The sequence below is a fragment of the Plectropomus leopardus genome, chromosome 1 (genome assembly GCF_008729295.1).
Source record: "Plectropomus leopardus isolate mb chromosome 1, YSFRI_Pleo_2.0, whole genome shotgun sequence".
Classification (NCBI taxonomy): domain Eukaryota; kingdom Metazoa; phylum Chordata; class Actinopteri; order Perciformes; family Serranidae; genus Plectropomus; species Plectropomus leopardus.
The window spans coordinates 35,596,467-35,620,648 of NC_056463.1; the positions used below are offsets into that span (position 1 = coordinate 35,596,467).

A 24,182-nucleotide genomic window follows, 5' to 3' on the forward strand; every position below is an offset into this window, starting at 1 on the left:
ACCATTATAAAGAAGAATTCAGACAATACATTTTGACATACTGGGGAAAAAAAATAACTTGCTGATGTATATATTAAACTGGGCCCCTTTAGCAGATGCCAATGACACCATCTAATCCTCCTGGGGTCCAAAATCCAGTACATCATATTGAAATCATCTCAATATATACACAGGTGTGTTTGTGATGCACCATTGATCACAAAAGACGCTATATACAACATCATATCTGTTCTACCTTAATTCCATTGCTTATGCACTTTGGTTTATGTTACATGAAGTGGTTGTAGAAGTTCACAGAGGAAAGCAGAAGCTTGTGATCAGTCCATGTATTAGCCTCAAAGGCTAAACCAGAGACCAAGAGCAAGTTGTGACCTTTGATCAGCTGCTTAATAATGCAATCCTAAATGACGTCTAAATAGGGATCTACTATTGGTGTAAAGGGGCAGCTATTACAAACACTGATGGCATGATAAATGACTGTCCTTTTTAAAGCACTAGATTTGGGGTAAGATAACATGATATGGCATGCTGTTTTGGTGAAATGACAGTTACCAAATTTGGTAATTTGACTGTCTAAAAACTTGGGTTTTGCAGAATAATTGCTATTACTGAAGAGTGTGGCTGTGCTTCGGACAAGCCTTTTCTCCACTGGTAGCTGTAAGAGTTTACAATGCATGCTATCGGTGTTCCTTCTTATGGGTCAATGCAGCACAAGTCTAGCTATCTGTTCTGGACTTTTTGTCATTTCCTCAATACACCTTGTTCTTCATACTTTGTGCTTATTATTACATTGTTTTGTGAAATTTTGTGTTTTGGGTCTCCAGGTACAGTTTCTGCAACAAATGTGACAAATACGTGCAAACCACTGTGTCTTGAAGTGTATGGAGCTGATGTTGTCCTCCTTATCATGACATGTATTATTATGCTCAAAGGACACAAAGTTTTTTTTCTTTTTCTTTTTCAGTGATTCAACACTGATAATCTTTTCCTGTCCATAATGATCCTGTCACCGCGAGAATCATAATGACAATAAATACTTAAAAAAGGGTTACTGTTCATGTTTGCCCATGCAATCTTTCTTTGAGGAAGTTGCAAGACATCAGCTGATGAGGGTATCGTTAGTTATCATCTAAAAACTGACTCGAGTTCAAAGTCCAGTAAATACCTAATATAGGTAATGGATAATAGTTTCAGGGATGAATATCAGTTATTGAAACTTGTAGTCATCACTTTCTGAGAGGAGGGGTCTCTGGTTAAGGAGTTATTGTCAGATCGAGACTTGTAGATCAAAGCCACGGACCACAGGAACATAAATAAACCTACAAAGAAGAAAAGAAAGGCTATGACTTCCCTCAGAAAATCATAAAATCACAGTGAATACTTTATATTTGGATCGTGCACATACTGACCCTGCAGGGAGTTAAGTATGGTGAATATGTAGATCCCAAGGATGGAGATGTAGGTGGTGCTCAATAGCACCCAGGGTAAACCCAGCATACAGCTGAGTCCCAGCACAGTGGCACAGTCCTTCCATAACTTGATCCCTTTCTCTTTGTTCATTTTCTTCCAGCTATTGCTGCTTCCAGTGCCTCCACTACCTGCTCGCACCTGCCAGAGCTTAAACACCACCAGCCCTAGCATGCAGGAATTACACAGGATCACCAGGCATGGGAAAGCCACAGTTGTGATGTAGCTGATCAAAAGCCTTTGTTGGGATTGGCTGCTTATCCAGCACCTGCAGGTTGTAAAATATATATATATATATATATATATATATATATATATATATATATATATATATATATATATATATATATATATATATATATATATATATATATCATTATTATTATTATTAAAGAATTATTATTATTAAAATTATTAAAGGCTTTTTTTCTATTTTGATCAAGTTCACTTTAAAGTAAATTACCTACAAGGAATAAAGCAGTATGTGATTACTAAGAATTCAAACCTCCTGTGTGGTTGAGCATTTATAACAGTTCTTACATCTGCATTGTTGAACTGGTGACGTTGGCATCCTTCGACGGCAGACTGTATTTGCCATAAACACCCAAAATCCCACAAACCACTGCAATCATTGTTGGAAGACCTACGTGAAGACAAGACAGATGCAGAAGTTACTTTGACATGCTCCGACTGCAGTTCAATATGCTTGCATGAGCACAGACAGAAGAACAGATCACTTCTGTTCTCGCTTTCTAATATTATTTTATCAAAAACAAAGGCCAAAAGCAGATTATGTTAAACATTTAAAAATTTGTGATATGGTTTTAAAATATTTTGTGAAACCTGTGATTTTTGCATCCCCTGCAGACCCCCCCCCCATTATGGCAGCTTTTTCTGTGTAACACCGACATTCAGACGAAAAGTAAGTCACAGCCATGGTGGTTAGCCCCCCCCCCCCTTATATTGCAGCTTTTTCTGTGTAACACCGACATTCAGACGAAAAGTAAGTCACAGCCATGGTGATTACCCCCCCCCCCCCCCCCCCCATATTGCAGCTTTTTCTGTGTAACACCGACATTCAGACGAAAAGTAAGTCACAGCCATGGTGGTTAGCCCCCCCCCCCCCTTATATTGCAGCTTTTTCTGTGTAACACCGACATTCAGACGAAAAGTAAGTCACAGCCATGGTGATTACCCCCCCCCCCCCCCCCCTTATATTGCAGCTATTTCTGTGTAACACCCGACATTCAGACGAAAAGTAAGTCACAGCCATGGTGATTAGCCCCCCCCCCCCCCCCCCCCTTATATTGCAGCTTTTTCTGTGTAACACCGACATTCAGACGAAAAGTAAGTCACAGCCATGGTGATTACCCCCCCCCCCCCCTTATATTGCAGCTTTTTCTGTGTAACACCGACATTCAGACGAAAAGTAAGTCACAGCCATGGTGGTTAGCCCCCCCCCCCCCCCTTATATTGCAGCTTTTTCTGTGTAACACCGACATTCAGACGAAAAGTAAGTCACAGCCATGGTGATTACCCCCCCCCCCCCCCCCCCTTATATTGCAGCTATTTCTGTGTAACACCGACATTCAGACGAAAAGTAAGTCACAGCCATGGTGATTAGCCCCCCCCCCCCCTTATATTGCAGCTTTTTCTGTGTAACACCGACATTCAGACGAAAAGTAAGTCACAGCCATGGTGATTACCCCCCCCCCCCCCCCCCCCCCCCCTTATATTGCAGCTATTTCTGTGTAACACCGACATTCAGACGAAAAGTAAGTCACAGCCATGGTGATTAGCCCCCCCCCCCCCCCCCCCCCTATATTGCAGCTTCTTCTGTGTAACACCGACATTCAGACGAAAAGTAAGTCACAGCCATGGTGGTTAGCCTGCGGGGGGGGGGGGGGGGGGGGGGGGGCTATGACAAAAATAACTCGTGGTTCCCTTTGACTTTGACTCTTTGAAGGAGTGACTTTAAAGGGACAAGTGAACAAATGAACTAATCCTTATATTAATAACTGATTTTGGAGCCAAAACGTGATGAAGTTTTTTCTTCTTAAATTCTGTACGACTTTGCAATTTTTTAAAATTATTTTATTATCAAATTGTCTTTTAGCTTTAAAAAATTATTTTGAAAAAAGTACCTTTTTGTGCAATTCTAACTAACTCAACAACAAAAACAAAAAAAGGATTCACTAATTTTCTCATATTTAAGAAAAAAAGAAAGAAAGAAAGAAAAAAGAATTGAGAGTTTAGAAGAAAACCCTTTGTGAAAAGTGTAGTTCCACTAAGCTGTTTAAACACAGACATTTGATATGGCTCAATTTTAGACTTATAGAGGGGTGCAGAAATTAGTCCTAAAACCCACACATGAATTAATATTTTTGCACTTCCTTTCCCCCACAATAATTTCTCAATTTTTAAAGCTTTAATGTGTCTTCAGAAAGGCAATTGCTAACAAGTGGCTAAATGAGACTGTACTGAAATATTATCTCACCAGTCCACCTTTACAGTCTTCTTGTGTTTATACTTGCACAGTTGCAAACTATTTTCTTCCAATTGTAGTTATGTTGGAAGCTTTTAAATCAAAGCTTAGTGATGATGCCGTTTAAGTCAAGCCATCGGGGTAAAGTTTACTTGTAGCCTGTTTTAGCTCTTTACTCCTGTGAATTGCTTTGATGATTCAAAAATCCTGAGAGTGGTGTTCATTTGTTGAGACTGTTTTGCTGAACAAAACGTGTGACTGTCATCAACTGTTTGCCACATAGCTTTCAGCAATAATCCCAAAGTAGAATGGAGAAAAAAAAAGCATTGCCATTTTGACAAGAGAACCAGGGAGATGCTTTTGAGTTGGCCAAATAATCGCCATCCCAGCAGCTCTCCTTTAACAGCATCCTGAAAGAGAGCAGATTAATACACCTTTACACCACCTACATTTGACAGACACAGCATGTCAACCAGGTTCCACTCACCCCATCCCACCAGACTGAGTTTGAGCAGGTATCTCCTGACATAGATGTTAAAGACTCGCACTAGGAGAAGGTAGAGGTGGAATCCTTCCAGAGCTGTCCAACTGAAGGTGGCCTGCAGGGACCAGTGTAACAAGAGACCAAGACCTTGGCAAACCCAATCTTCTTCATTATCCTTCAGCTGCCACACCCAGAAGCTGCACAGCAGGAAGCTGAGGTGGAGGCACAGCAGCGCTCCCGTCAGTTGCAAATGCACACTGATGGCTTTCTCTGGACGTCGTCGTCTGAAAGGGAAATGGCATATCATGATTATGTTGGTATGGGCTTTTTATTAGATACAGTTAGCCCAGTCACCAGAAGAAAATGTTGACATTGTACATTCCGCAAACCATGGATATGTACCATTTGTATATTTCATACATTTACATATACGTAATGTTTCTTGACCTGTGGATGGCGTGACACCCAGGTGCTGCAGACCACTGTTCAAGACCAACAAACAGCAACACTGATTGTTTTTTGGTGACCTTTCAAGGCGTTTCTACCTGTACCTGTACCATTTTTGCCAACACATTTTGGAGTTTCCTAGCAACCTGGGTGTTTTGCCTTGACCTGCACCTGCTGTTTGGCCACCAAACATATGGCATTTTAAGCCCAAAAATGATCTTTTTCCAACCATAACCAAGTGGATTTGTGCCTAAACCCAATTACCATACTCACCACAGCATAACACTAACTTTCATGGTATCTGCTACAAACTCATGTGCAAATGTAATCTATCCATACTTTGTATGAACATAGAGCACAAACTTTTTTTTCCCCCAATTTTTGAATTGATACAGTACTATATCTAACCATTTCTGACCTGAAGTCATCTCAACCCAGCTGACTCCCACTTCTCACCCAAACAGTTTTGATGTTGTTTTAGCTGCTGATTTAATAATGTCTTGTTCACTCAGTGCAGACTCTCTGGCTACTGTGCCACAATGCCTTCAGTATATTGTACTGACAAAAAGTGTCAGAAGTAGTTGTGTTAACAATGTGTTGGAGTATGTAAGTATATGATTCAGTGTTCATGTTCACCCCTTAAAGAAAGATGAAACATGATGTTCAAATAGGATAAGAGAGAAGATATATTTCTGCATAATCAGTGTCCTGGATGATAATCTAACCTTGAGGGTCAGTTGTGAGAGTGGGAGCATGACGTGAAGAGAACTTGATATGTGGAGATAAGAGGAGGAGATGTGCGGAATGGATGTGGGTCAAAAGGGCGTGGATGTGTGGTATCTGTGATTTTGTTCAACAGGACACCCAGAAGAGAAAAACAATTCCTAATTAGGGATTGTCCTTGAAGTTGACCAATCCAAAGACGATGCCGCGCTGAAAGGGGAGCCAGATAATGAGGGGAACCAACCAGAAGATGATTCTACTTTCATTCACATTTCCTCATTGTAAATAGTGTAAAAGACTGGATCAGGGAAAGACAGGTTGTCAGAATGCAGGCTGACTAGCTGATGTTATCGGCTAGGGAGAGGCATTTCTGATCCAGAGCTCTGTAACTGCTCATTGCTTGCTTGAAAAGATTCACTAAAAGGTTTGGATTCAAAATTCTAAATTCTGTGTGGACATTCAGTTATTAACTGTTTATTGAGTTGCTTTTAAGAATTCTGAACATAGCACTCACCCTGGGAGGGTGAGAGTTTTTTCTACTTGCAGCAACCAAGAGAAAAACTCCTTCAAATGAAACAAGAGATCTTGAAAGAGAAGCATACTTGTCATATTGTCAGGTTGGATTACAGAAATAATGAATGCATATAACCCAGTTCTGATGTGAGTAAGGTGTGGGGAGAGAGGTTTCAGATGTAGGTTAACCAACCTACAGGCATAGTAACGTCTTAAGTTCTAGTGCTATACTGGTTGTATTTGGAATTTAAAGTTCTCTGTAAGTTCAGCATGACATCAGAAAAAACTGGTGACGTGGTGTTTCACTTTCAGTCATGACAGTTTGTTAAAACTTTAGTGTTTGGCCAATTTGTTGTTTGATGTTGAGTATCAAGCACCATTGTGTGAAGACAGCTGTGGGCTACAATTCTAACAAAAGAACATGTACGTATGGGTGATATCAGATAGGTTTCATTGATACTTGTATGAACATATCTCTGTTCTTTCCGTTTCTAAGTCTACCTCCGGATAGGAAGTTGGATCAACCACAGAAATCATCTGACTTGCAATACCTCATGACAAACCTCTATAACCCCAGACAACCATCGTTGCAATCTTTGCAGTCATGGCAACAAAACTGCAACACTTTAAGACACACACTCTGTGAGACATAAGCGTTTCCCCTAGGAGTGACAAAAGTATTTACTGTATCTATATATCTTGGACAAGCAAAATGTACCAGATAGTTGAAACAGTGAAGCATTGTGATTAAATTGGTCAACATGTCAATATGACAAAATTACAAGATCTTCACCAAGATAACTGAACCTCCAACCAAACCTCATATGTTGTAGAAATTAAGGCTTCAGACAATTAATTCTTGTAATTGTGATTGATTGCATTATTTCAATAGTTAATAGTGATAAATCCCATTTTTAATCACGTTTTCAATTCAATTATTTTTCTTTACAGTTATAATTTTCATTTTCATTCAGATCAGAGGTCAAGAGAACCCTGTGAAATGACCATGCCATTTTTCCATCGCCAAAAATGATCCTAACTTTGGAGCATTATCTGGCCCCCTTTGTGAGCAGCTAGCATGAAATGGTTGGTGGATCCCTTTGGTCTTCTAGTTTCATAGGATACCAGTATCATTGCTCTCTCTTTAAAACTCAGCCCAATACAGCCTTTTAAAGATGGGAATGTTGGCCGGCGATTAACACAATTATAAATATAAAAAATAAAATGACATAATCTCTGTTAAACCATATTCTTGTAATATATTTCCCTCCCTGTGGGTGATCATTTTAAGTCAAACTGAAAACTTACTGTAGGTATATGTAGATGATCAAGCTGATAATCAACAAGAAGATGGAGAGTGCTGATCCAGAGTAGGTTATGTAGCTAAGGTTCATAGCCTCACTTTCATCCACTGATATTTCAGGGTTCTGGAACAGAAAAAGATACAATAAATATTCATGTGCAGTTTAAGTGCAAATTGCATTTAACTTAGGGTGTCAGACATTAATCAGCATTTTCTTTTGTCAGTTTGCTGGCATACAGAATAAACGATTCATGATTTTCCAAAATTTCTATAGTCTCACACCTGCATACATGGAAATTAATAGTCTGCCTTGTAAACCTGTTTTGGCATCTATTGATGCAAGATACTATATTGATATCAGAATCAGAACCTCCCATATGACTAGATTTTTGACATAATTTAGTCCATCTATAGATCAATATGTTTAAGCACTATTTAGTTGTGCACATCTTGTAAGTTTAACATTATTATAGTCAATAAAAGAATTTATTGCCTTAAAGGTCAGGTAAAAGTCATCTGAATTCTAACTTTCGGATGAACATTAAATGTGCAGTCCAATCGGATTTCCAATGAAAAGGGAAATTGAGGCTCCAAAAAAGGAAAGAACGGTGAAAGAAAAGGAAAAAGCAAATTAGCTTTGAAAAAAATTATTTAAAAAATTGTGTGAGAGAGGAGGGCCCACAGAGACCACTCATACATAGAGCCCAGAATTTGATGCCTCGTCCTTGCAAAGATTAGGGTCATTTACAACTTCTGAGATTATGGTTTAGCCAGTTTATGAAAAAATGACGAGATGACACAATGTCAATGAAGGACACATCAAGCACACAACACAAGATGTGAGGCACCACCTCTGGCAAAATACCAAGTTTAGGGAGTCCCTCAGCATGTTCAAACACTCTAACGAGAGCCAAAAATGTCAGCAAGCATACTGTTGATCAAGAGTTATAATGCAGATTTTCTCTCAGCAGCCGAACAAATGAGTTTAATACATCTCTTACAGTTTTACTCTTGTGTTTTTGACAATGATCTTTAAAGGTGTATTATTACATTAGGTGGTGATTGGCTGATGAGAGAAAAAGTTCATTTTACCACAAGCACGGCAAAGAAGCTCAGGTGGTTGCAGCTGCAAATAAATTCAGCTCCGTTATTCCAGGTTTCACAGCCATCCTTGCTCCAGTCAGCTGAAAAAAACAAAAACAAAAAAAACAAAAAAAACACATACAGTACAATGTATAAATCTGACTTTTTATTTAACAACCAAAGGATTGCTGGCTTGCAAGTGTAGCCTACCTGTTCCTTTGTCATCCTCCAAATCCTTCCAAAACACACATTGTCCATTTTCCACCTGAAACATATTCAAAAGTGTAGTCAGTTTAAGAGAGAAGCAGATTGATACATTCTTCTATTAGTCACATTAGTCACTTTACCTGTTTGTTGTGTTTGAAGGTTAATTTGATGGGCTCTGGAAGGTTCTGGACAGGAGAGTGCCCTGCCTTCACAACCAGAACCCAACCCCCCATTACAATGCCATTCAGGCTGACAGGCTGGTCTGGTATGAACTGACTCGCATGTCCTTTTCTCTGAGGTGCAAAAAACACATACAAGTGGCAGAGGGGTCACATGACATTAATACTGGAATGTGATTAAAAAGAGGCAAATCAACTTCCTCAATCAACCTGTACTCCATTTTCATAGTGCACAATGGCTACTGTGAGTGTATGAAAATCCATGCAAAGCAACATCCTGCCTTGTGTAATTATGCATTAGGTTTAGTTATGTCATGTGGAGGCCAATGTCAGTGTGCAAAATTATGAAGATCCTCCTCTGTATCCTTTAGACTGAAAAGGGGCAACTTTGTCTCATCCTAGAGTTGCCCTGTGGCCTAAATTTTGAGCCTTTGGAGGAAGTACTGACCTCGAAATAAGTGCTGTTGATCACAGTGACCACCAGTCGTACCATCGCTGTTGACCTAGCTCTTGTGCTTCTCTTGAGAGCTGAAGATGGGATGTAAACCCTGTGATCACCAGTGGGACTTACTTCTGCCTGGAAAAAAAAAAGCATTAAGTATGTAGTAAACAACAAAACATACTAAAAGAAAAAAAAGATGTAAACTATTTATCTGTTCCTGGATTTCTGGAAACTAACTTGATGATTAATTTATCTGAATACATGTGATAAGGAAAAACATACCGTAACTGCTGTAACATATTGAACCCTATATATCTGATGCACACCATGGGTCTTAAACATTTTTCAGATCAAGGACTCTTTAGCTCCAAGAGAGATGGAGCAGGGAAGCCATTTATTGTATAAAACTGAGTTAGACTAAAGGTTATACTGGATATTTACATGTCTTCTCTTGTATTCCACCTATGTAGTTGTAGCATAGGTGTGTATATATTGTGGCTCACATAGATATCCATATACTTGAAATAATACAGCTAATTGGCAAATATGTGGGAAAAAAGATGCTGCTCAGTGATTATTGGGAAGCAGTTATCCTGTAATTAATGTTACAAACAAAACAAAAAAGGTTTTATATCATCACATGACGGGCCTGAGACTGTTAATTCAACTGTTTGGTTACTATAAAAAAATGGCACACTTCCAGGGGTCTGGTATTTTCAGGCCCATTTTATCTTAAGAAAAATACATTTAAACTAAAAATAATAAATAATATAATTAATTTGTCAAGTGGTTAGTTGGCGGCCCCCCAACAGTAACTCTTTGAACCCCCCCCCCCCCCCCCCCCCCCAGGGGTCATGGCCCCCCTGTTGAAGACCCAGGATGTTTATTTTTTTTTTTTTTAATCAGTTCTTACAAAGCTTCAAATTGTTTGAGAATCAGATGAGTCAAGAGCTGGAAGCCACTTAGCTGAAAATTTGTCCTCACCTCTTGAGACGAGTTCACCAGCAGAACAACGAAGTCTGTCTTGACACGGGATCTCAGGGTACAGCTCCCAATGCTGTCCTCATAACATCTGTAAACACATTTCTGCATTTCAGGCATCCAAACAAAACAAACAAAAAAAAAAAGTATTGATTTTCGGTGAACAACACAACTAAGTTGCCTTTTGTACTTTGACATTATTTGAACCATTCAAAATCTGAGCAAATTGGCTTGATTTCTTTGAAAAACATGGGAAAAGGGCAATAAGTAAGAAGAAATGGCCCCAAAATTAGCAAAATAAAAAGTTAAATACAAAAAAATACCTAAAAATAAAAAAAACAAAAAACAAAACACCCCCCAGGGGTCATGGCCCCCCTGTTGAAGACCCAGGATGTTTATTTTTTTTTTTTTTAATCAGTTCTTACAAAGCTTCAAATTGTTTGAGAATCAGATGAGTCAAGAGCTGGAAGCCACTTAGCTGAAAATTTGTCCTCACCTCTTGAGACGAGTTCACCAGCAGAACAACGAAGTCTGTCTTGACACGGGATCTCAGGGTACAGCTCCCAATGCTGTCCTCATAACATCTGTAAACACATTTCTGCATTTCAGGCATCCAAACAAAACAAACAAAAAAAAAAGTATTGATTTTCGGTGAACAACACAACTAAGTTGCCTTTTGTACTTTGACATTATTTGAACCATTCAAAATCTGAGCAAATTGGCTTGATTTCTTTGAAAAACATGGGAAAAGGGCAATAAGTAAGAAGAAATGGCCCCAAAATTAGCAAAATAAAAAGTTAAATACAAAAAAATACCTAAAAATAAAAAAACAAAAAACAAAACAAAACTAAAAACAAGAAGGAATTTACTTGGAAAGTATTTTGTAAAATAATTAAAAATATAAAATGATGACAATGATAAATTCATTTTTTGGACATTTACCACCTTCTTTTGAACAGAATTCAAAAGTTTAATTGATTATAAAGGCTTCTGAATGCAGCACAATAAAACTGATGTTGAGCCAGGATTTCAAAGGGTTAATGACACAATAGTTTATGGGTTGAAGAAGCTGAAAACCACATTGGCTGATGCAGCCATTTAGACACAGTGTGGTGTAACCAGATAAATGCGCAGTCATGAACAGTTAGTTCAACCTGAAGATGAGAAATATCTCCCCCACAACAATATGGTTAGTTAAAATAATGAATTTGCTCAGTTTTGTAATTTTGTTTTTTATGTTGTAGGGTCTAGCAATCATGCCCAAGCTTTCCCAGTATTCATTCCACAGCAGGGGACAACCACACTTCACTGGTTTAAGAAAAGGACGTTTCACCGATATTCAGCATGAGCTTAGAATGTATGGCCATGTGTTACCTCGTCCAGGGCTCATCATCACCATATTTTTGACAGTTATCGATGGCATTTTCACACCAGCCTGTCAGTGACAGAGAAAGAGAGTGAAAATGTCAAAGGTAGAACAATATACAGAGAAAAAACTTACAGCTGAATAATATGGATCTTATGCGTGACACATGGGCAGATTTTGATCACCACTCACTGAGGGAAACTGTGGGTTTTAGTGTTGCATAACAGTTTGGCTAAGAGTCTCTAATGCCAGGTAGCACAGAACCATGAGTGACTTTATTTTTCTCTCGGTTTGCTACTACCTTAGTATATGAACAGTTTAAGTTGCATTTGCCTCATTAGCAAACAACTATAAAAACACAATAAAAAAGTGAAAAACTCACCACCAGCTTGAGTTGTGGAAAACCACTGTGTGACCAGCAAAAGAGAGATCCACATCGTGTCGCACTTTATGATGTGACTGTTCAACACACAGGGTTTTTCTACTTGCATGAGGTTTGCCTGATGAATAAGCAGCAGGTTTCACATCTGCATATATCACATGGTGGCGGCATGGGGGTGGACTACTCACACAGACGAAAAGTGATTCACGTCTGACACCTCTTAAAGGGGATGTAAAGACTCAACTCTTTGAAATTGCTAATGTTAAGTTTGATGTGAAATGTTATTGATCTGTTTAGGACAGGTCACACTGTTGATTTATTGTAACAAAATATTACTGAGAAAGGAAATAAACCCACCATTTACCCACCAAATGATATGAATATGACTAAATATCCACTATTAGAGAAAAGAGTGTTGAAAAAAGAGGAAGTTTCCAAATGTTGCTATTTCCACTATGCAAGAGTCAAGTCACAATAGTAAACAAGTATTAACACTTACAGCTTGCTGAGGAAGTCAAACTCAGACAGCAACTGCCTAATTTGCTCCAAAGTTAGAAGCACACATATGCAATTCACACATATTTATAAATTCATCTGAATACTGTAAATGATTTGCTAGTAGCAACATAAAACTGTTGGTCTATTTTGATATATTCAGACTCAAAAATAACAGGAACAATATTTTACAATATAATGAAAGAAACAGCTTTACTTAGATACACTTAAAGGTTCCTTATTATGCTCATTTTCTGGTTCGGACTTGTTTTGGGGGTTTCTACTACATGTTAAAACGCTTGAATACTCAAAAAAATACATATTTTTTTCTCATACTGTCTACCCCGAACAAACCTGTAATCACCCTCTGTCTGAAATGTTCCTTTTTAGCACGTCTCTCTAGGTTCCCCTCCTGAAAAAACCCAATCTGCTTCAATTACTGTCCGGGTCTTTCACATCTGCACTTTTGCAAACTCTGCTTTGTCACTGCAGCTGAGGAATAACTATAATAAGTCAATAAATATAATAACACATATATGTTTATTTCAGGGTAATAATAAAGTTACAAAGGACAATGTTAACATTTTAAGAAATGTTTAACCTAACATGTGAGGAGGGTTACATGCAGTAGATTCTGTGGTTACACGCAGGGGATTACCAGCGCAACTATGCTATCACAGCTTTCTCACCAGGACCAAAGGCAGGAGAGGGGGGTCTAATCAAATTTGACTCCTGAAGTCTTCACAGGTGTTGAAGTCAGTCTGTCCTCCATGTTTCTCTTCCTCTGCTTCTTGGCTGACAGGCAGATCCACAGGAAAATAAAGAAACCTTGATAAAAAGACGCATACATTGTAAAACTGAGTGAGGTTACAAGCTGGTAGAAGAGAATCTTTGATAAAGACAAATCTGTCAACATATAGCCAAAAATAATAAAAAATGTAAATTCTGTCATTATCTTCTCACCCTAATGTTGATGGAATGTTGCTCGAAGTTTTATAGTCCACAAAACACTGTCAGAATTTCACAGGGAAAAGGCGTTGCACTCCTCTCCCAAACAATTGAAGCCAATGGTGACCATTCATCAAATGTAAAAAAAATACATGTGTGCACTGTTTTCTTTTACTGTTTGAATCCTGGTCACCATTTACTCCAGCAGTGTTTTGCTGACTATAAAATGTCACCAAACTTTCCATCAACAAAAGGGTAAGTAGATAATGACTGAATTTTCATTTTCGGGTGAACTATCCCTTTAAAAAGAGATAAACACAGAAGTGACAGCAAACCTTGTGTGGAGTTGAGGATGCAGAAGAGGTAGAGGATGGGGTAGTTGATATATCCTGAGCCCAGGAAGGCCAGGCCCCAGGTGGTCCCCATCAGGCAGGTGAGACCAATCACAGTAAGGCCACTCTTGCAGGACTCGTTAAACCTCTCAGAGTCTTTCCATTTCGTTCCCTCAGCCTCTGCTCCAAACTTCGAGTTGTTCCTGAACACTTGTCTCATCCTGCAGATGTTAGAAGCCACTGCCACCAAGATGCCAGAGTTGAAGATGAATATGAGGGCGAAATACACCAGGTTCAATGAGTAGAAGAAAGAGTCATCTGTGATCCAGCAGCTGTGGGTAACCCAGTGGACTGTCAGAATATACTTTCACAACAGATAATGAAGGGAACTAATTACAGTATATAATAAAAACAACCACAATGATACTACAACTACTAAAAATAATAATAATGATAATGACAATGATAATAATAATAATAATAGAAAACAGTTCATTGGTCAATAATAAATTCTTAACAATAAAAAAATAACATCAAACCCATTTAAAGTTGCAATAAAAAAAAGAAAATCTAAGAGTTTTTTAACAATTAATTGTTGGTATTTTTAGTAATAGCCATTTAATGTGTTCACTCAACTCTACATTATATATATATTTATATTTTTTTTTGTTAGTGGCGGGGTCCGCCATTCCCTTGTGGTTTTCAAATTGTCTTCACACATGTTACTGTTTCTCATAACTATAAACCGCGCTTGATGTTACCTCCACTAACCACAGGTGTCAACAAATCAACCTAGATTATAATTTTAAGCTCCTTTTTCTACAAATCTGATAGAAGTTTATCCTTTTTTAGATCTTCTGTTTTTTCCAAAGGACATAACTTTTCTAGGATGCCTAGATATAAATTACTGCCACCTGACTCCACCCAGATGCACAGATCTATTTGATGGGATGTTTATAAGCCAATCACAGTGTACCATATCATTTAAAGTGAGCTGTAGTGGAGCCACATCTCCTTTTTTTAACAAGCATGGCCGACGGTGAGGCAAGGACCGCACAAGGCACATTTCATTGTATTAGCCACATTATTAAAGTTTTGAATGTGATATACAGCACTTATCCTATAAAGGTATTTTTCATGCAAATTATGTCTGCTGTATGATATGTCTCTAATATGCAGAAAAATCTGGTATGTATAAACAATAACACAAGTAAAAGAACCATTTTGTGATAAACCAAAACGGCTCAAACCAACACACACAACACAAATGCACAAATATTGTATGATCATGTACAAAGCATAAGAATTACACATTTTAACATGCCCTGTGATTGAGGTAGATCAGATTGTATTTTTTTGAAAAAAACTTTGCATTCATATTGTTAAAATGATCATTTCTGTTGTCTTGCCAAAAGCCATTAATTTACTTACATGGCATTAGTTTGGTTCGTATCAGCCATGGTCATTTGTGTAACTCCATAAAACTGTTTGAAATCCTTCACTCCCAAAGAGATCGCCACGATTACACCAGGGATCCCTTAGAATTACACGCGCGCACACACACACACACACACACACACACAGTTTAACATTGTTAATGTGTTACTGATATTAGAGAGGCATTATGCTCCTGATCAGGCTGCTCTCATAAACTAATTTCTAATGAAAAGTAATGCAACCAAATTTGTACATATCCCACATAATCATGAGCCAATAATTCTTGCATAAACATACTTTGGAAGGCTGCGATCACATGACCAATGCTCTGACGAGAATAAACAAGGAAGTGGTCTGTAAGCAGGCAGGTTGGGGTGGTGGACAGTTCACAAAAATCTGGGCTTTCCCTTGGGACTTTCCCCAGGACACTGGTGTTCAATGAACAATGTGAACTTGTTAACTCATCATTTTAAGGTATGTCCTCAACATATTTGTTTTGCCATAAACCTAACCACAGTAACTTTTAATGCCTAAACCTCATCTCAGTAACTTAACATTAATAACAGAACTTTACATTAAGGAAATAACATTATTCATGGAACACTTATTTATAGGATTTTATATGAACTGCTTTTTTGTAAGAAACCATACCAACTGTTCCACGAGGATACATTGGCCTGATGGACTTTTAATGTATCAAGCACACATAATATGGCATCATGTCAACATATTTCTCGTTATGCTACGATGGAGCTTCATGACAGAAAGCAATCATCAGAATAATTTTGTTGTCACAATTTCTTTCCTCCTTTTGTTTTTGTTTCCCTTTTTTAAATAGTAATATGAAGAAAAGCATCACAGAGGCAGCTGTACTCATATTATACTGGCCAGCCTCAAGTTCAGACAGCTCTCTGTGAAACAGTCTTGGCAGATTTCCTGTTCCTGAAAAACTGAAACATGCTCCTGGGACATCCTGTCATAGGCTTAACTACTGTCATCATGGTAGTTATCTCACCACATCAGCAGGTTGTGAAAACAGTAAGTGCTCATGTTTCACTCACCCCATCCAGCCAGAGACAGTCTGACCAGGTAGTGTTTGAAGTATGTGTTAAACACCTTTATCAGCAGCAGGTAGAGGTGAAGTGCCTCTATGGCCATCCAGGTGAAACAGCAGAGCAGGGAGTAATGCATGAGAGCTGCAACAAACACGCACACCCAGTCCAGCTTCACTGTGGCCCCCCACTCGGTCAGCAGGAAGGTTGTATTGAGCAGAAACAAGGCCCCGCTCAGAGATACATGGATAGAGATGGAGTAATCCAATTTGTGGTTTCTGGAAGAGACAAAAGGAGAACATATGACAAGACCACAGGTAAGATAGGTGCTTTTTGTTAATTAGACAGGATTTTGGGCCATTTCTTGATGAAAAAAATGTGATCTCAAAAACACAATCAGCAGATCTGTTATTCTAAATTACCTGCAAGGGTCTGCTGTTATAGAAGTATTGGCAAGATATTCCTGAGCTGCACAACATTTCTCTCATTCCATCAGCCATCTTGGTTTTGAGAGCTTTATCTTGCACTTACAATGACTTGCTAGTGGGTGGCAGTGTATGGCATGACACACTAGGATCCACTGGAGTGGCTTATATGCAATTGCAGCACAAAATCCCATAACAAGAAAATGGCTTTTAAATAGCTGCCCACTGTAGTGACCACTATGTATGGCAGGGTTTGTTTAGCTGGTAAGATCACCAGAAGAAGAAGAGAGTTGCTATCAGAAATGTGTTATTCAATATGTTTTTTTTTTTTTTTTGTTTGTTTGTTTTTTAAATCATTAGTCTTCCAATACACATAGCAAATTTCTGACAGTGAACCTCTCTTCTTCCTGATGGATGTATGAACATAGGATAATACACCAGTTAGTCAGAGCCAGTGGGCAAGTGGGCACCTGTAAAATAGTGGCTGGTAGGATTAAAAAAGCTGTCTGAAAGCTAGCTGTAGAGAATGCATGTAATATTTGTATACCTACCGACTGAAAACATATATCACCAGGGACAAAGCAGTGAAGAATGCAGACAGACCGCAGCCTATGTAACTGATGTATGACAGGATCTCCCAGTGGATTTCTGCAACTGGCTCTCTCGTCTGCAGAGAATATGGAATAGTGAAAGCTATTTGCAATTTATATGTTAACTTTCACAACCATCTGGGAAATAGTCAGAAAGGTATTTCTCATATTGGGTTAATACCAGCAGTGTACCAATACTGAATAAAGTTGGTCAAAGATGACTGTCTTCTGTTGAATGTATTATTTCCTGTATGAAAGGTGGTAAATCAGTACATGCAATATCACCAGGGACAAATCAGTCAAATCAAATGTATCTTCTTACCAACAGGACAGCAAAAGGTGTTGCATGGTCACAGCTGCAAATGATCTCAGTTTGGTTACCACTGGTCTCACATCCATCTGTTTTCCAAACTGTGTTTCCATCTGGGAACGTGAACATTTGTTAGTTAACTTAATTAGGCCTAAACAAGTTGGTTTTCTAAATAGCAAGATCAACAAAAAACATTTAATTCCCTATTGTTTTTTAAAAAAAATTTTTAATACTTTTTTTAAACATCCCAACACATTATAATTAGGCAAATATTACCTGTCACAAAGTTAAATATATGATAGATTTTCTCTGCTGTGTTTCTTATCTTGAGGAAACTTCCAAATGTGTACAAATCATTTTCTGTTATAAATGTAAAACATGATGATGCACCTTGGTCATGATTATGTACTCTCCAATTTGTCAGTGTTAATAACAATAAGGAGGAATATTTTTTCCAGGGCTTTGGTGTTTATCAGGCTGTAAACAAAAAAACTGATCCACAACCTACCATTTTCATCAAAATAGTAACACTGTAACCTTGATTCATTCTGTAAAAACACAAAAATATAGTTAAAAAATGTTACATTTTGTGGCTAAAGCTCAACACACATTAAAAAACAGTGTAAGTTTAAATGCATCCGCTACATAATAACGTGTGAATGTAACATATCCGTGATTTACAGAATCAGTGCTAACATTCTTTTCTGGTATGGGGGTTGCATGGGCCATCATCAAAATATAGTCAGACCAAGTCAATCATTTCTATATGGCTCTAAATTTGCCAAATCTGCATCTTTATCACATGCAGCACTAGCTGACAACCAAGCAGATGGATATTAAAAACATTAAAACATCCATACAAAATCAGACTTACTCCCATATCTGTGTTTGGAGGAATTCTGAAGGTCATCTTGATTGGCGTCCTCAGATTATGAAGGTGTTTTGTGCCCAGCTGCTCTATCCTGACAACCATCGATGAGATTTTTTCCTTATCAAACTAGGAAACAGTTTCAGTACAGTCATTATAAGAAACACATACAGTATATTGTATACACACACAGCTACATACTACACACCCAGAATAATTAAAGAATCTATGAATATTTGTGCTAATGACAACATTTTAAATGGATCCATGAGAGCGTCAGGACTGTTTATTGAATCGATGATGCAAGATGACGAAAATACCTGGAACTGGCTGTGTTGAGTGTAGCTGACCAAACCAATGATCCTCTCGTCCTTTGGGATATTGTGCAGAGCATGTGCAGGCAGCCAAATGTCAGGGATATATGACATGTTCTCGGGCAGCAGCTAACAATGCAGACAAGGTTACGCAGTGCAGTTTGTGGTTGTCACAGTACAAGAAAGACATCCTCAGAATTTATGTTAACATTGGTCAACAAGGTTTGTTTGAACTGAGCACCATCAAATGTCATGTCAACCTAACGTAACAAAGACATTAACAAGTTCAGCATCATTACTGATTCTTTCTATATTCATCAGCACCATCTCCATCCCAGCCTGAGTACCTGTGGAGCCTCTAACTGGATCCTGGAGTTGCTGGAGTCAAGTTGAGCCTCACTGATGTTGAATACATTCAGCGACAATTCCTGCATGCTGTAGTTTATGAAACCTCCAGAATCAGGGTGGGATGTTTCCATGATTTTATGGATCATCTGTCTTTCCATTCTGCAGAAAGACAATGGGCCTCAAACAGATTAGATCCTAAGTGGCATGTTGAAACAATTTTTTTGTGTACTTTCATACAATTAAAATTCACAAGTCATCCAGACCTGTTGAATGGGTCTAAACACACTCATGACTGCTCAATCTAAACCCCGAAACTCATCAAGGTATACTATCATTCAGGATATTTACATCTCTTAAATACATCCTGGGCAAAATGAGGAAAAGGGAGGCGGCAGTCCTGTGTTCAAAATCTGTTTGTTGATTGGTCAGTTGATCATATCATTAGACATTGTTTTGGGAAGAGACGTCAGTGAGGGCAGCGAGGAGTCACTTAGTCAAATAGAAAGCATTCAGTACAATCAGCTACAGTATATGATGACACATCATATACAGCTGTACAATTAATACCAATAAAAACAATATTTTCCTGAGAAACAAAGAAGTCTGTGGTTCCCACTTGTAAAATGTTAGTAAATCTCGGAGTAGATTGGCACATAAAACACCATGGTACCTAAAACTTACATGGGCGCCTCAGGAAATTTGTATTTAATCATAGGCTTGTGTGTATCTTCATGAATGCCAATCAATTATAAATTGACAGCACACTCCTACAAGTCACCAATCAGCATACATTCCCATGTCGCAAACAAAGAAAGAGAGGGAGAGAAAGAAAAGAGAGTAAAAAAGAGAAAAATAAAAATTATTTTGTTTTCTCCTGTTGGTAGTGGTGTGACAGGGACAGATCAAAGTAGAGCTCTGATTCTCTGCTTGATCCCAATTGGGCCCAACCCAAACTGCTTGGTTCGGGCCTGGCCGGGCTGTAATTTCTCACTATTCCGTCTGGCTTAAATTAGGTCAGGTTCTCGTTGATTTAGTGTTTATTTCATTTTCTTTTATGAAACTGGTGTGAGCTGTTTCAGGCTTTAATTGCACAATCGAGTTTCAATGGCCTAAATCAAGAGGAAAAGAGCGAGAAAAGAGGGGAAGAGAGGGAAAGTGAAGCATGTGGAAAACCGATGGGAAGAGGGGGAAAAAAAGGCATGCGAGAGATGGATGCAAAACAAAAGAAAGAGGAAGGAGGGCTGCAAGGTGACTTGGTTGGCAGTGTTTGCTTCTGCCTCCCCAGCAGTGAGAGAGATGTGCGTAACATGCAGCGGGGAGTGGTGATCGTCACTGCATCGCCACCACCGTGCATACTAGATGCACCAAAGGGCGCAGCCTGCTTTACCGAAACTGTCATGCATGACATTAAAAACTAACAGAAGGAAAAGAAGGATTGGTCAGAGGAAACACGCCAGCCCTTAGCTTGTAATACATATTGTAATATTAAAACAATTTATTTTATGATAAATGTAATACAATATAAGTCTATTTTTACAGTATAAATCTGGGTCTTTAATTGGTCTCTGGGCCAAAACGGAATATAAACAAGTACAATACAAATTAAAAGTGTAATTTCTTACAATGACAAGCGATATTTATGTGCATTCCCTATACACACAAGCACTATTAGCACTCAGAAGCAGGTGCAGATTTTGTCAATAACTATGGGAAGATTGGAGCTACTAACATGTTGATGAATGTCAGAATACACATAAATTTTCTTCTGTAAACAGTGAACACTCAAATTCATCCTGCTCATGAACGAAACCCATTGAATCTAGAAAGCAGCAGACAGAGAAATACTTGCAGCAGTTGGATTCTTACCTTATAAAGGCTTTCTTGACTTGAAAGTCACTACTGAAGAGGTTTTGACATGAATTCCTTATGAGGAGGAGACGCTTCATTCCTGACTGGTCAGAGCTGTCACTTTCCAGCGAACCAATGGCTGGCAAGATGCTTATGTTGGTGCATAAGTGTAGACTGCAAGTGCTATCTGAGAAGTGAGAGAGGAATTGGACGTTTTTGGAGACAGGGCAGTTGGGGGTGAATATGAATCAACACATCTCTGAACTCATCAAAGATCAGAATCAGAATCAGAATCAGAATGCTCTTTATTGTCATTATACAGTGTATAACGAGATTGGAGAGCTTCTCCATTCCTTCAGTGCAAAGTACAAAAGCTTTTTACAGAATTAAGTACGAGATAGAAATAAAAAATAAAAATAGACTTATATACAGCTATGTACATGGGTGTGGAGGTATAAGTTAAATAATAAATATGAGTAGAGCGACTCGGTGTATTGCATGATAATATGATATGATATGATAATATGATAATAAGATAATATGTGCTTCATGATTGATCAGTGGGCTTCAGAGATAGTGTACTTACAGTCTGTTATTTTGTACTCCACCATTTGAGGACCATGTTCCACCTCAGAGTCTAAGCAAACAGACGATACATTGCGCAACTCCGTCAGGTTGCTGAACATGCACTGAATGTGGCAGGGACAGTTATCCACCGAGCAATTCAGGTTACCAGGTCGCTTCTCAACAATGTCAGTAGCATTAATGCGAATGGTAATTTCACCATCTGAAATGTTGAGGCAAACTGAACACAGAAACAGAATACAAGATAAGACTCACACTATCTTACATATGTTCAGTAACAAAGACATGAAAGATGACTTTTTCTTTTATTTACAGCTGGAGTCTGTGATTCTGGAGAATGACTGTATACACCCCAAAGAAATAAACCCCTCTTGTCAGTGTCATTTTTCTGTGGATTGCATGGATGCTGAATGATATGTTCACTCTGTTTGCTCCATTTGTTAAGATGCTTGAAACTTGTGATATTTTGTGAAAATTGTGTCTGTTTTTTTCAGCTGAAGATACAAAGCAGTTGCAGCTGATCATCATTCTCAGCAGTCCTCTGATTGGATGATGGAAGATTTAAGGCAGTCTCTGTTTGTGTATATATATATATATATATATATATATATATATATATATATATATATATATATATATATATATATATATATATATATATTAGTGCTGGGCATAGATTAATTTTTTTAATCTAGATTAATCTCACTGCAATCCTGTAGTTAATCTAGATTAATCTAGATTAAAATTATAGATTTGAATTTTTTTCATCATCTATCTAAATGATGAAAATGCATCACAAACTGCTTGAGAAAGCTGTTCTACTATAATATTTGGTAAAGAAAAATAATGTTCCATAAGATTTACTTTGGTGTTTAACTTTTTTTTTATTTTGTTAAACACAGACATTTAGGAACACAGGTTCTGTCTCCATGTGGAAAAAGCTTTTTCCTGCTAACTGGAATGAACAGCAGAGGGCGCAGCCTCTGATAACATGACCCTAACTGAACTGTGGGCCTACATTAGAGGTCATGAAGAAGACCATTAACAGTCAGTAGCTTTGTGTTTGTGACACGGCTTGAGCCAATCACTCCAGTCTCTGCTTCTCCTTTTTCCACCAGTCACTCAGGCAGACCAGCTTCCGCCTTGTTCACGCCCCCTCCGCGTAATTCGACCAGGTATACATCCGCGCTTAAACAACAAAGTGAAATTGGTGCCTTGCTCACTGTATAGACCCAACTTAGTGAATAGCTTATCACGTGATAAGAATCCCGCGTTAACGCAGCACGTTAACGCCGTTAACGGCCCAGCACTAATATATATATATATATATATACACGTGGGAATGTTCTGATGCTGCCATTGTACTTGATAAAGGTGTGCTAGACCAAAACGTTGTTTTTTTTTTTTCACTCCATAAATATGTCAGCAGTCTATAATAGTCTCTAATAAAACTATCCATCGTTTTTTTTTCTTTCAAAACTCCACCAAGCCAACTCTTTCTTGATTCTTTTGTGTGCTGCTGTGCTAGATAACTGACTGTGTGCTATTTTACTGCTGTTGACTGACTGAATAATAATAATGACCTTTTTCGTTTTCAGGAACACAGTTGCAAAAATCCTAGAAATAAATAAATAGACGATTCATATCTATTTCCACATATTATAAACCTTAGCATTACTCTTTATTTGATAAGCATAACATAACATAAACGGACATCCGTATACCTTGGTCAGACAGCGCTTCAGGCAGCAGTAGTAACAGCAGTAAGGGCACCATTCTGCTACTTCCTCCGAATCAGGACTGATGGAGTACATAAAAAAGTAGAATTAACATTTCAGTGCAGACATTATATTTACTGTATCACAGTTGTGAGTCAATTCACACTCAATATATATATATATATATATATATATATATATATATATATATATATATATATATATACACATTTGTCAGAGTCAGAATAGAACAAAGTTTTACATATGCCACCCCCTGCTTTCTTTGTTGCTCTCTATGAGATCAAATACCCACAAATATTAAACTCCCCAGATTCAAACAGTGGTAAAAAGGTACAAGCAGGTTGACCCTTTATCAAATGATTTAACTTTGTTTAAAGATTAATACAGTTTTTTGTTGTTGTTGTTATTTATTTATTTATTTTTTTAACTCATTACATACATTTACAGCAGTGAGGTCCAGTCCCAAATAACAAGGACAGAAATGGGGTCGACTCTCCTCATGGTAACACAACAGAAATTACATCTCCAACTCCTCAAAACTCAAAACACATAAATCAAACATGGCTTTTATGATTCATCATGTTACTGGCCAAAATCTTTTGTTCAGCTGCACCTAAAGGAAAGTTTAAAATTCACCGCCAAGATATCTATATCTATGAAATTAATTAAATGTTTAACTTTTTTAATTAGATTACATTTACCAAAATACAGAAAATGACTGACTGACTACGTTTACCAAAATGTGTTCTTTAGACTTATACAAGAATTCCACAATACACTCATACCAATACCCAAAGTACACCTCATTCAAGGAAGAATATTTTTAATA

General features: G+C 38.0%; 3 protein-coding genes across 3 annotated transcripts; all 3 read right to left on the minus strand.

The window, feature by feature from the left end:
* Positions 1-824: 824 nt before the first annotated feature.
* Positions 825-12,164, minus strand: LOC121943861 (adhesion G-protein coupled receptor G1-like). The gene is made up of 12 exons (XM_042487446.1): positions 12,063-12,164; positions 11,689-11,749; positions 10,811-10,898; positions 9,340-9,468; positions 8,853-9,005; positions 8,716-8,770; positions 8,515-8,606; positions 7,428-7,546; positions 4,440-4,720; positions 2,008-2,110; positions 1,410-1,735; positions 825-1,319 (listed from the first exon to the last, which is right to left on the minus strand). The coding sequence occupies exons 1-12, from the start codon at positions 12,115-12,117 to the stop codon at positions 1,204-1,206; spliced, it is 1,578 nt and encodes a 525-aa protein (XP_042343380.1). The 5' UTR covers positions 12,118-12,164; the 3' UTR covers positions 825-1,203.
* Positions 12,165-13,113: 949 nt separating this feature from the next.
* On the minus strand, positions 13,114-16,415 carry LOC121942194 (adhesion G-protein coupled receptor G2). The gene is made up of 4 exons (XM_042485338.1): positions 16,336-16,415; positions 15,269-15,374; positions 13,841-14,169; positions 13,114-13,385 (listed from the first exon to the last, which is right to left on the minus strand). The coding sequence occupies exons 2-4, from the start codon at positions 15,301-15,303 to the stop codon at positions 13,273-13,275; spliced, it is 477 nt and encodes a 158-aa protein (XP_042341272.1). The 5' UTR covers positions 15,304-15,374; positions 16,336-16,415; the 3' UTR covers positions 13,114-13,272.
* Positions 16,416-17,462: 1,047 nt separating this feature from the next.
* Positions 17,463-23,390, minus strand: LOC121944322. The gene is made up of 8 exons (XM_042488073.1): positions 23,339-23,390; positions 21,616-21,834; positions 21,048-21,216; positions 19,181-19,340; positions 18,840-18,962; positions 18,526-18,648; positions 18,160-18,199; positions 17,463-17,479 (listed from the first exon to the last, which is right to left on the minus strand). Exons 1-8 carry the CDS (start codon positions 23,388-23,390, stop codon positions 17,463-17,465), a joined length of 903 nt encoding a protein of 300 aa, XP_042344007.1.
* Positions 23,391-24,182: the final 792 nt, after the last annotated feature.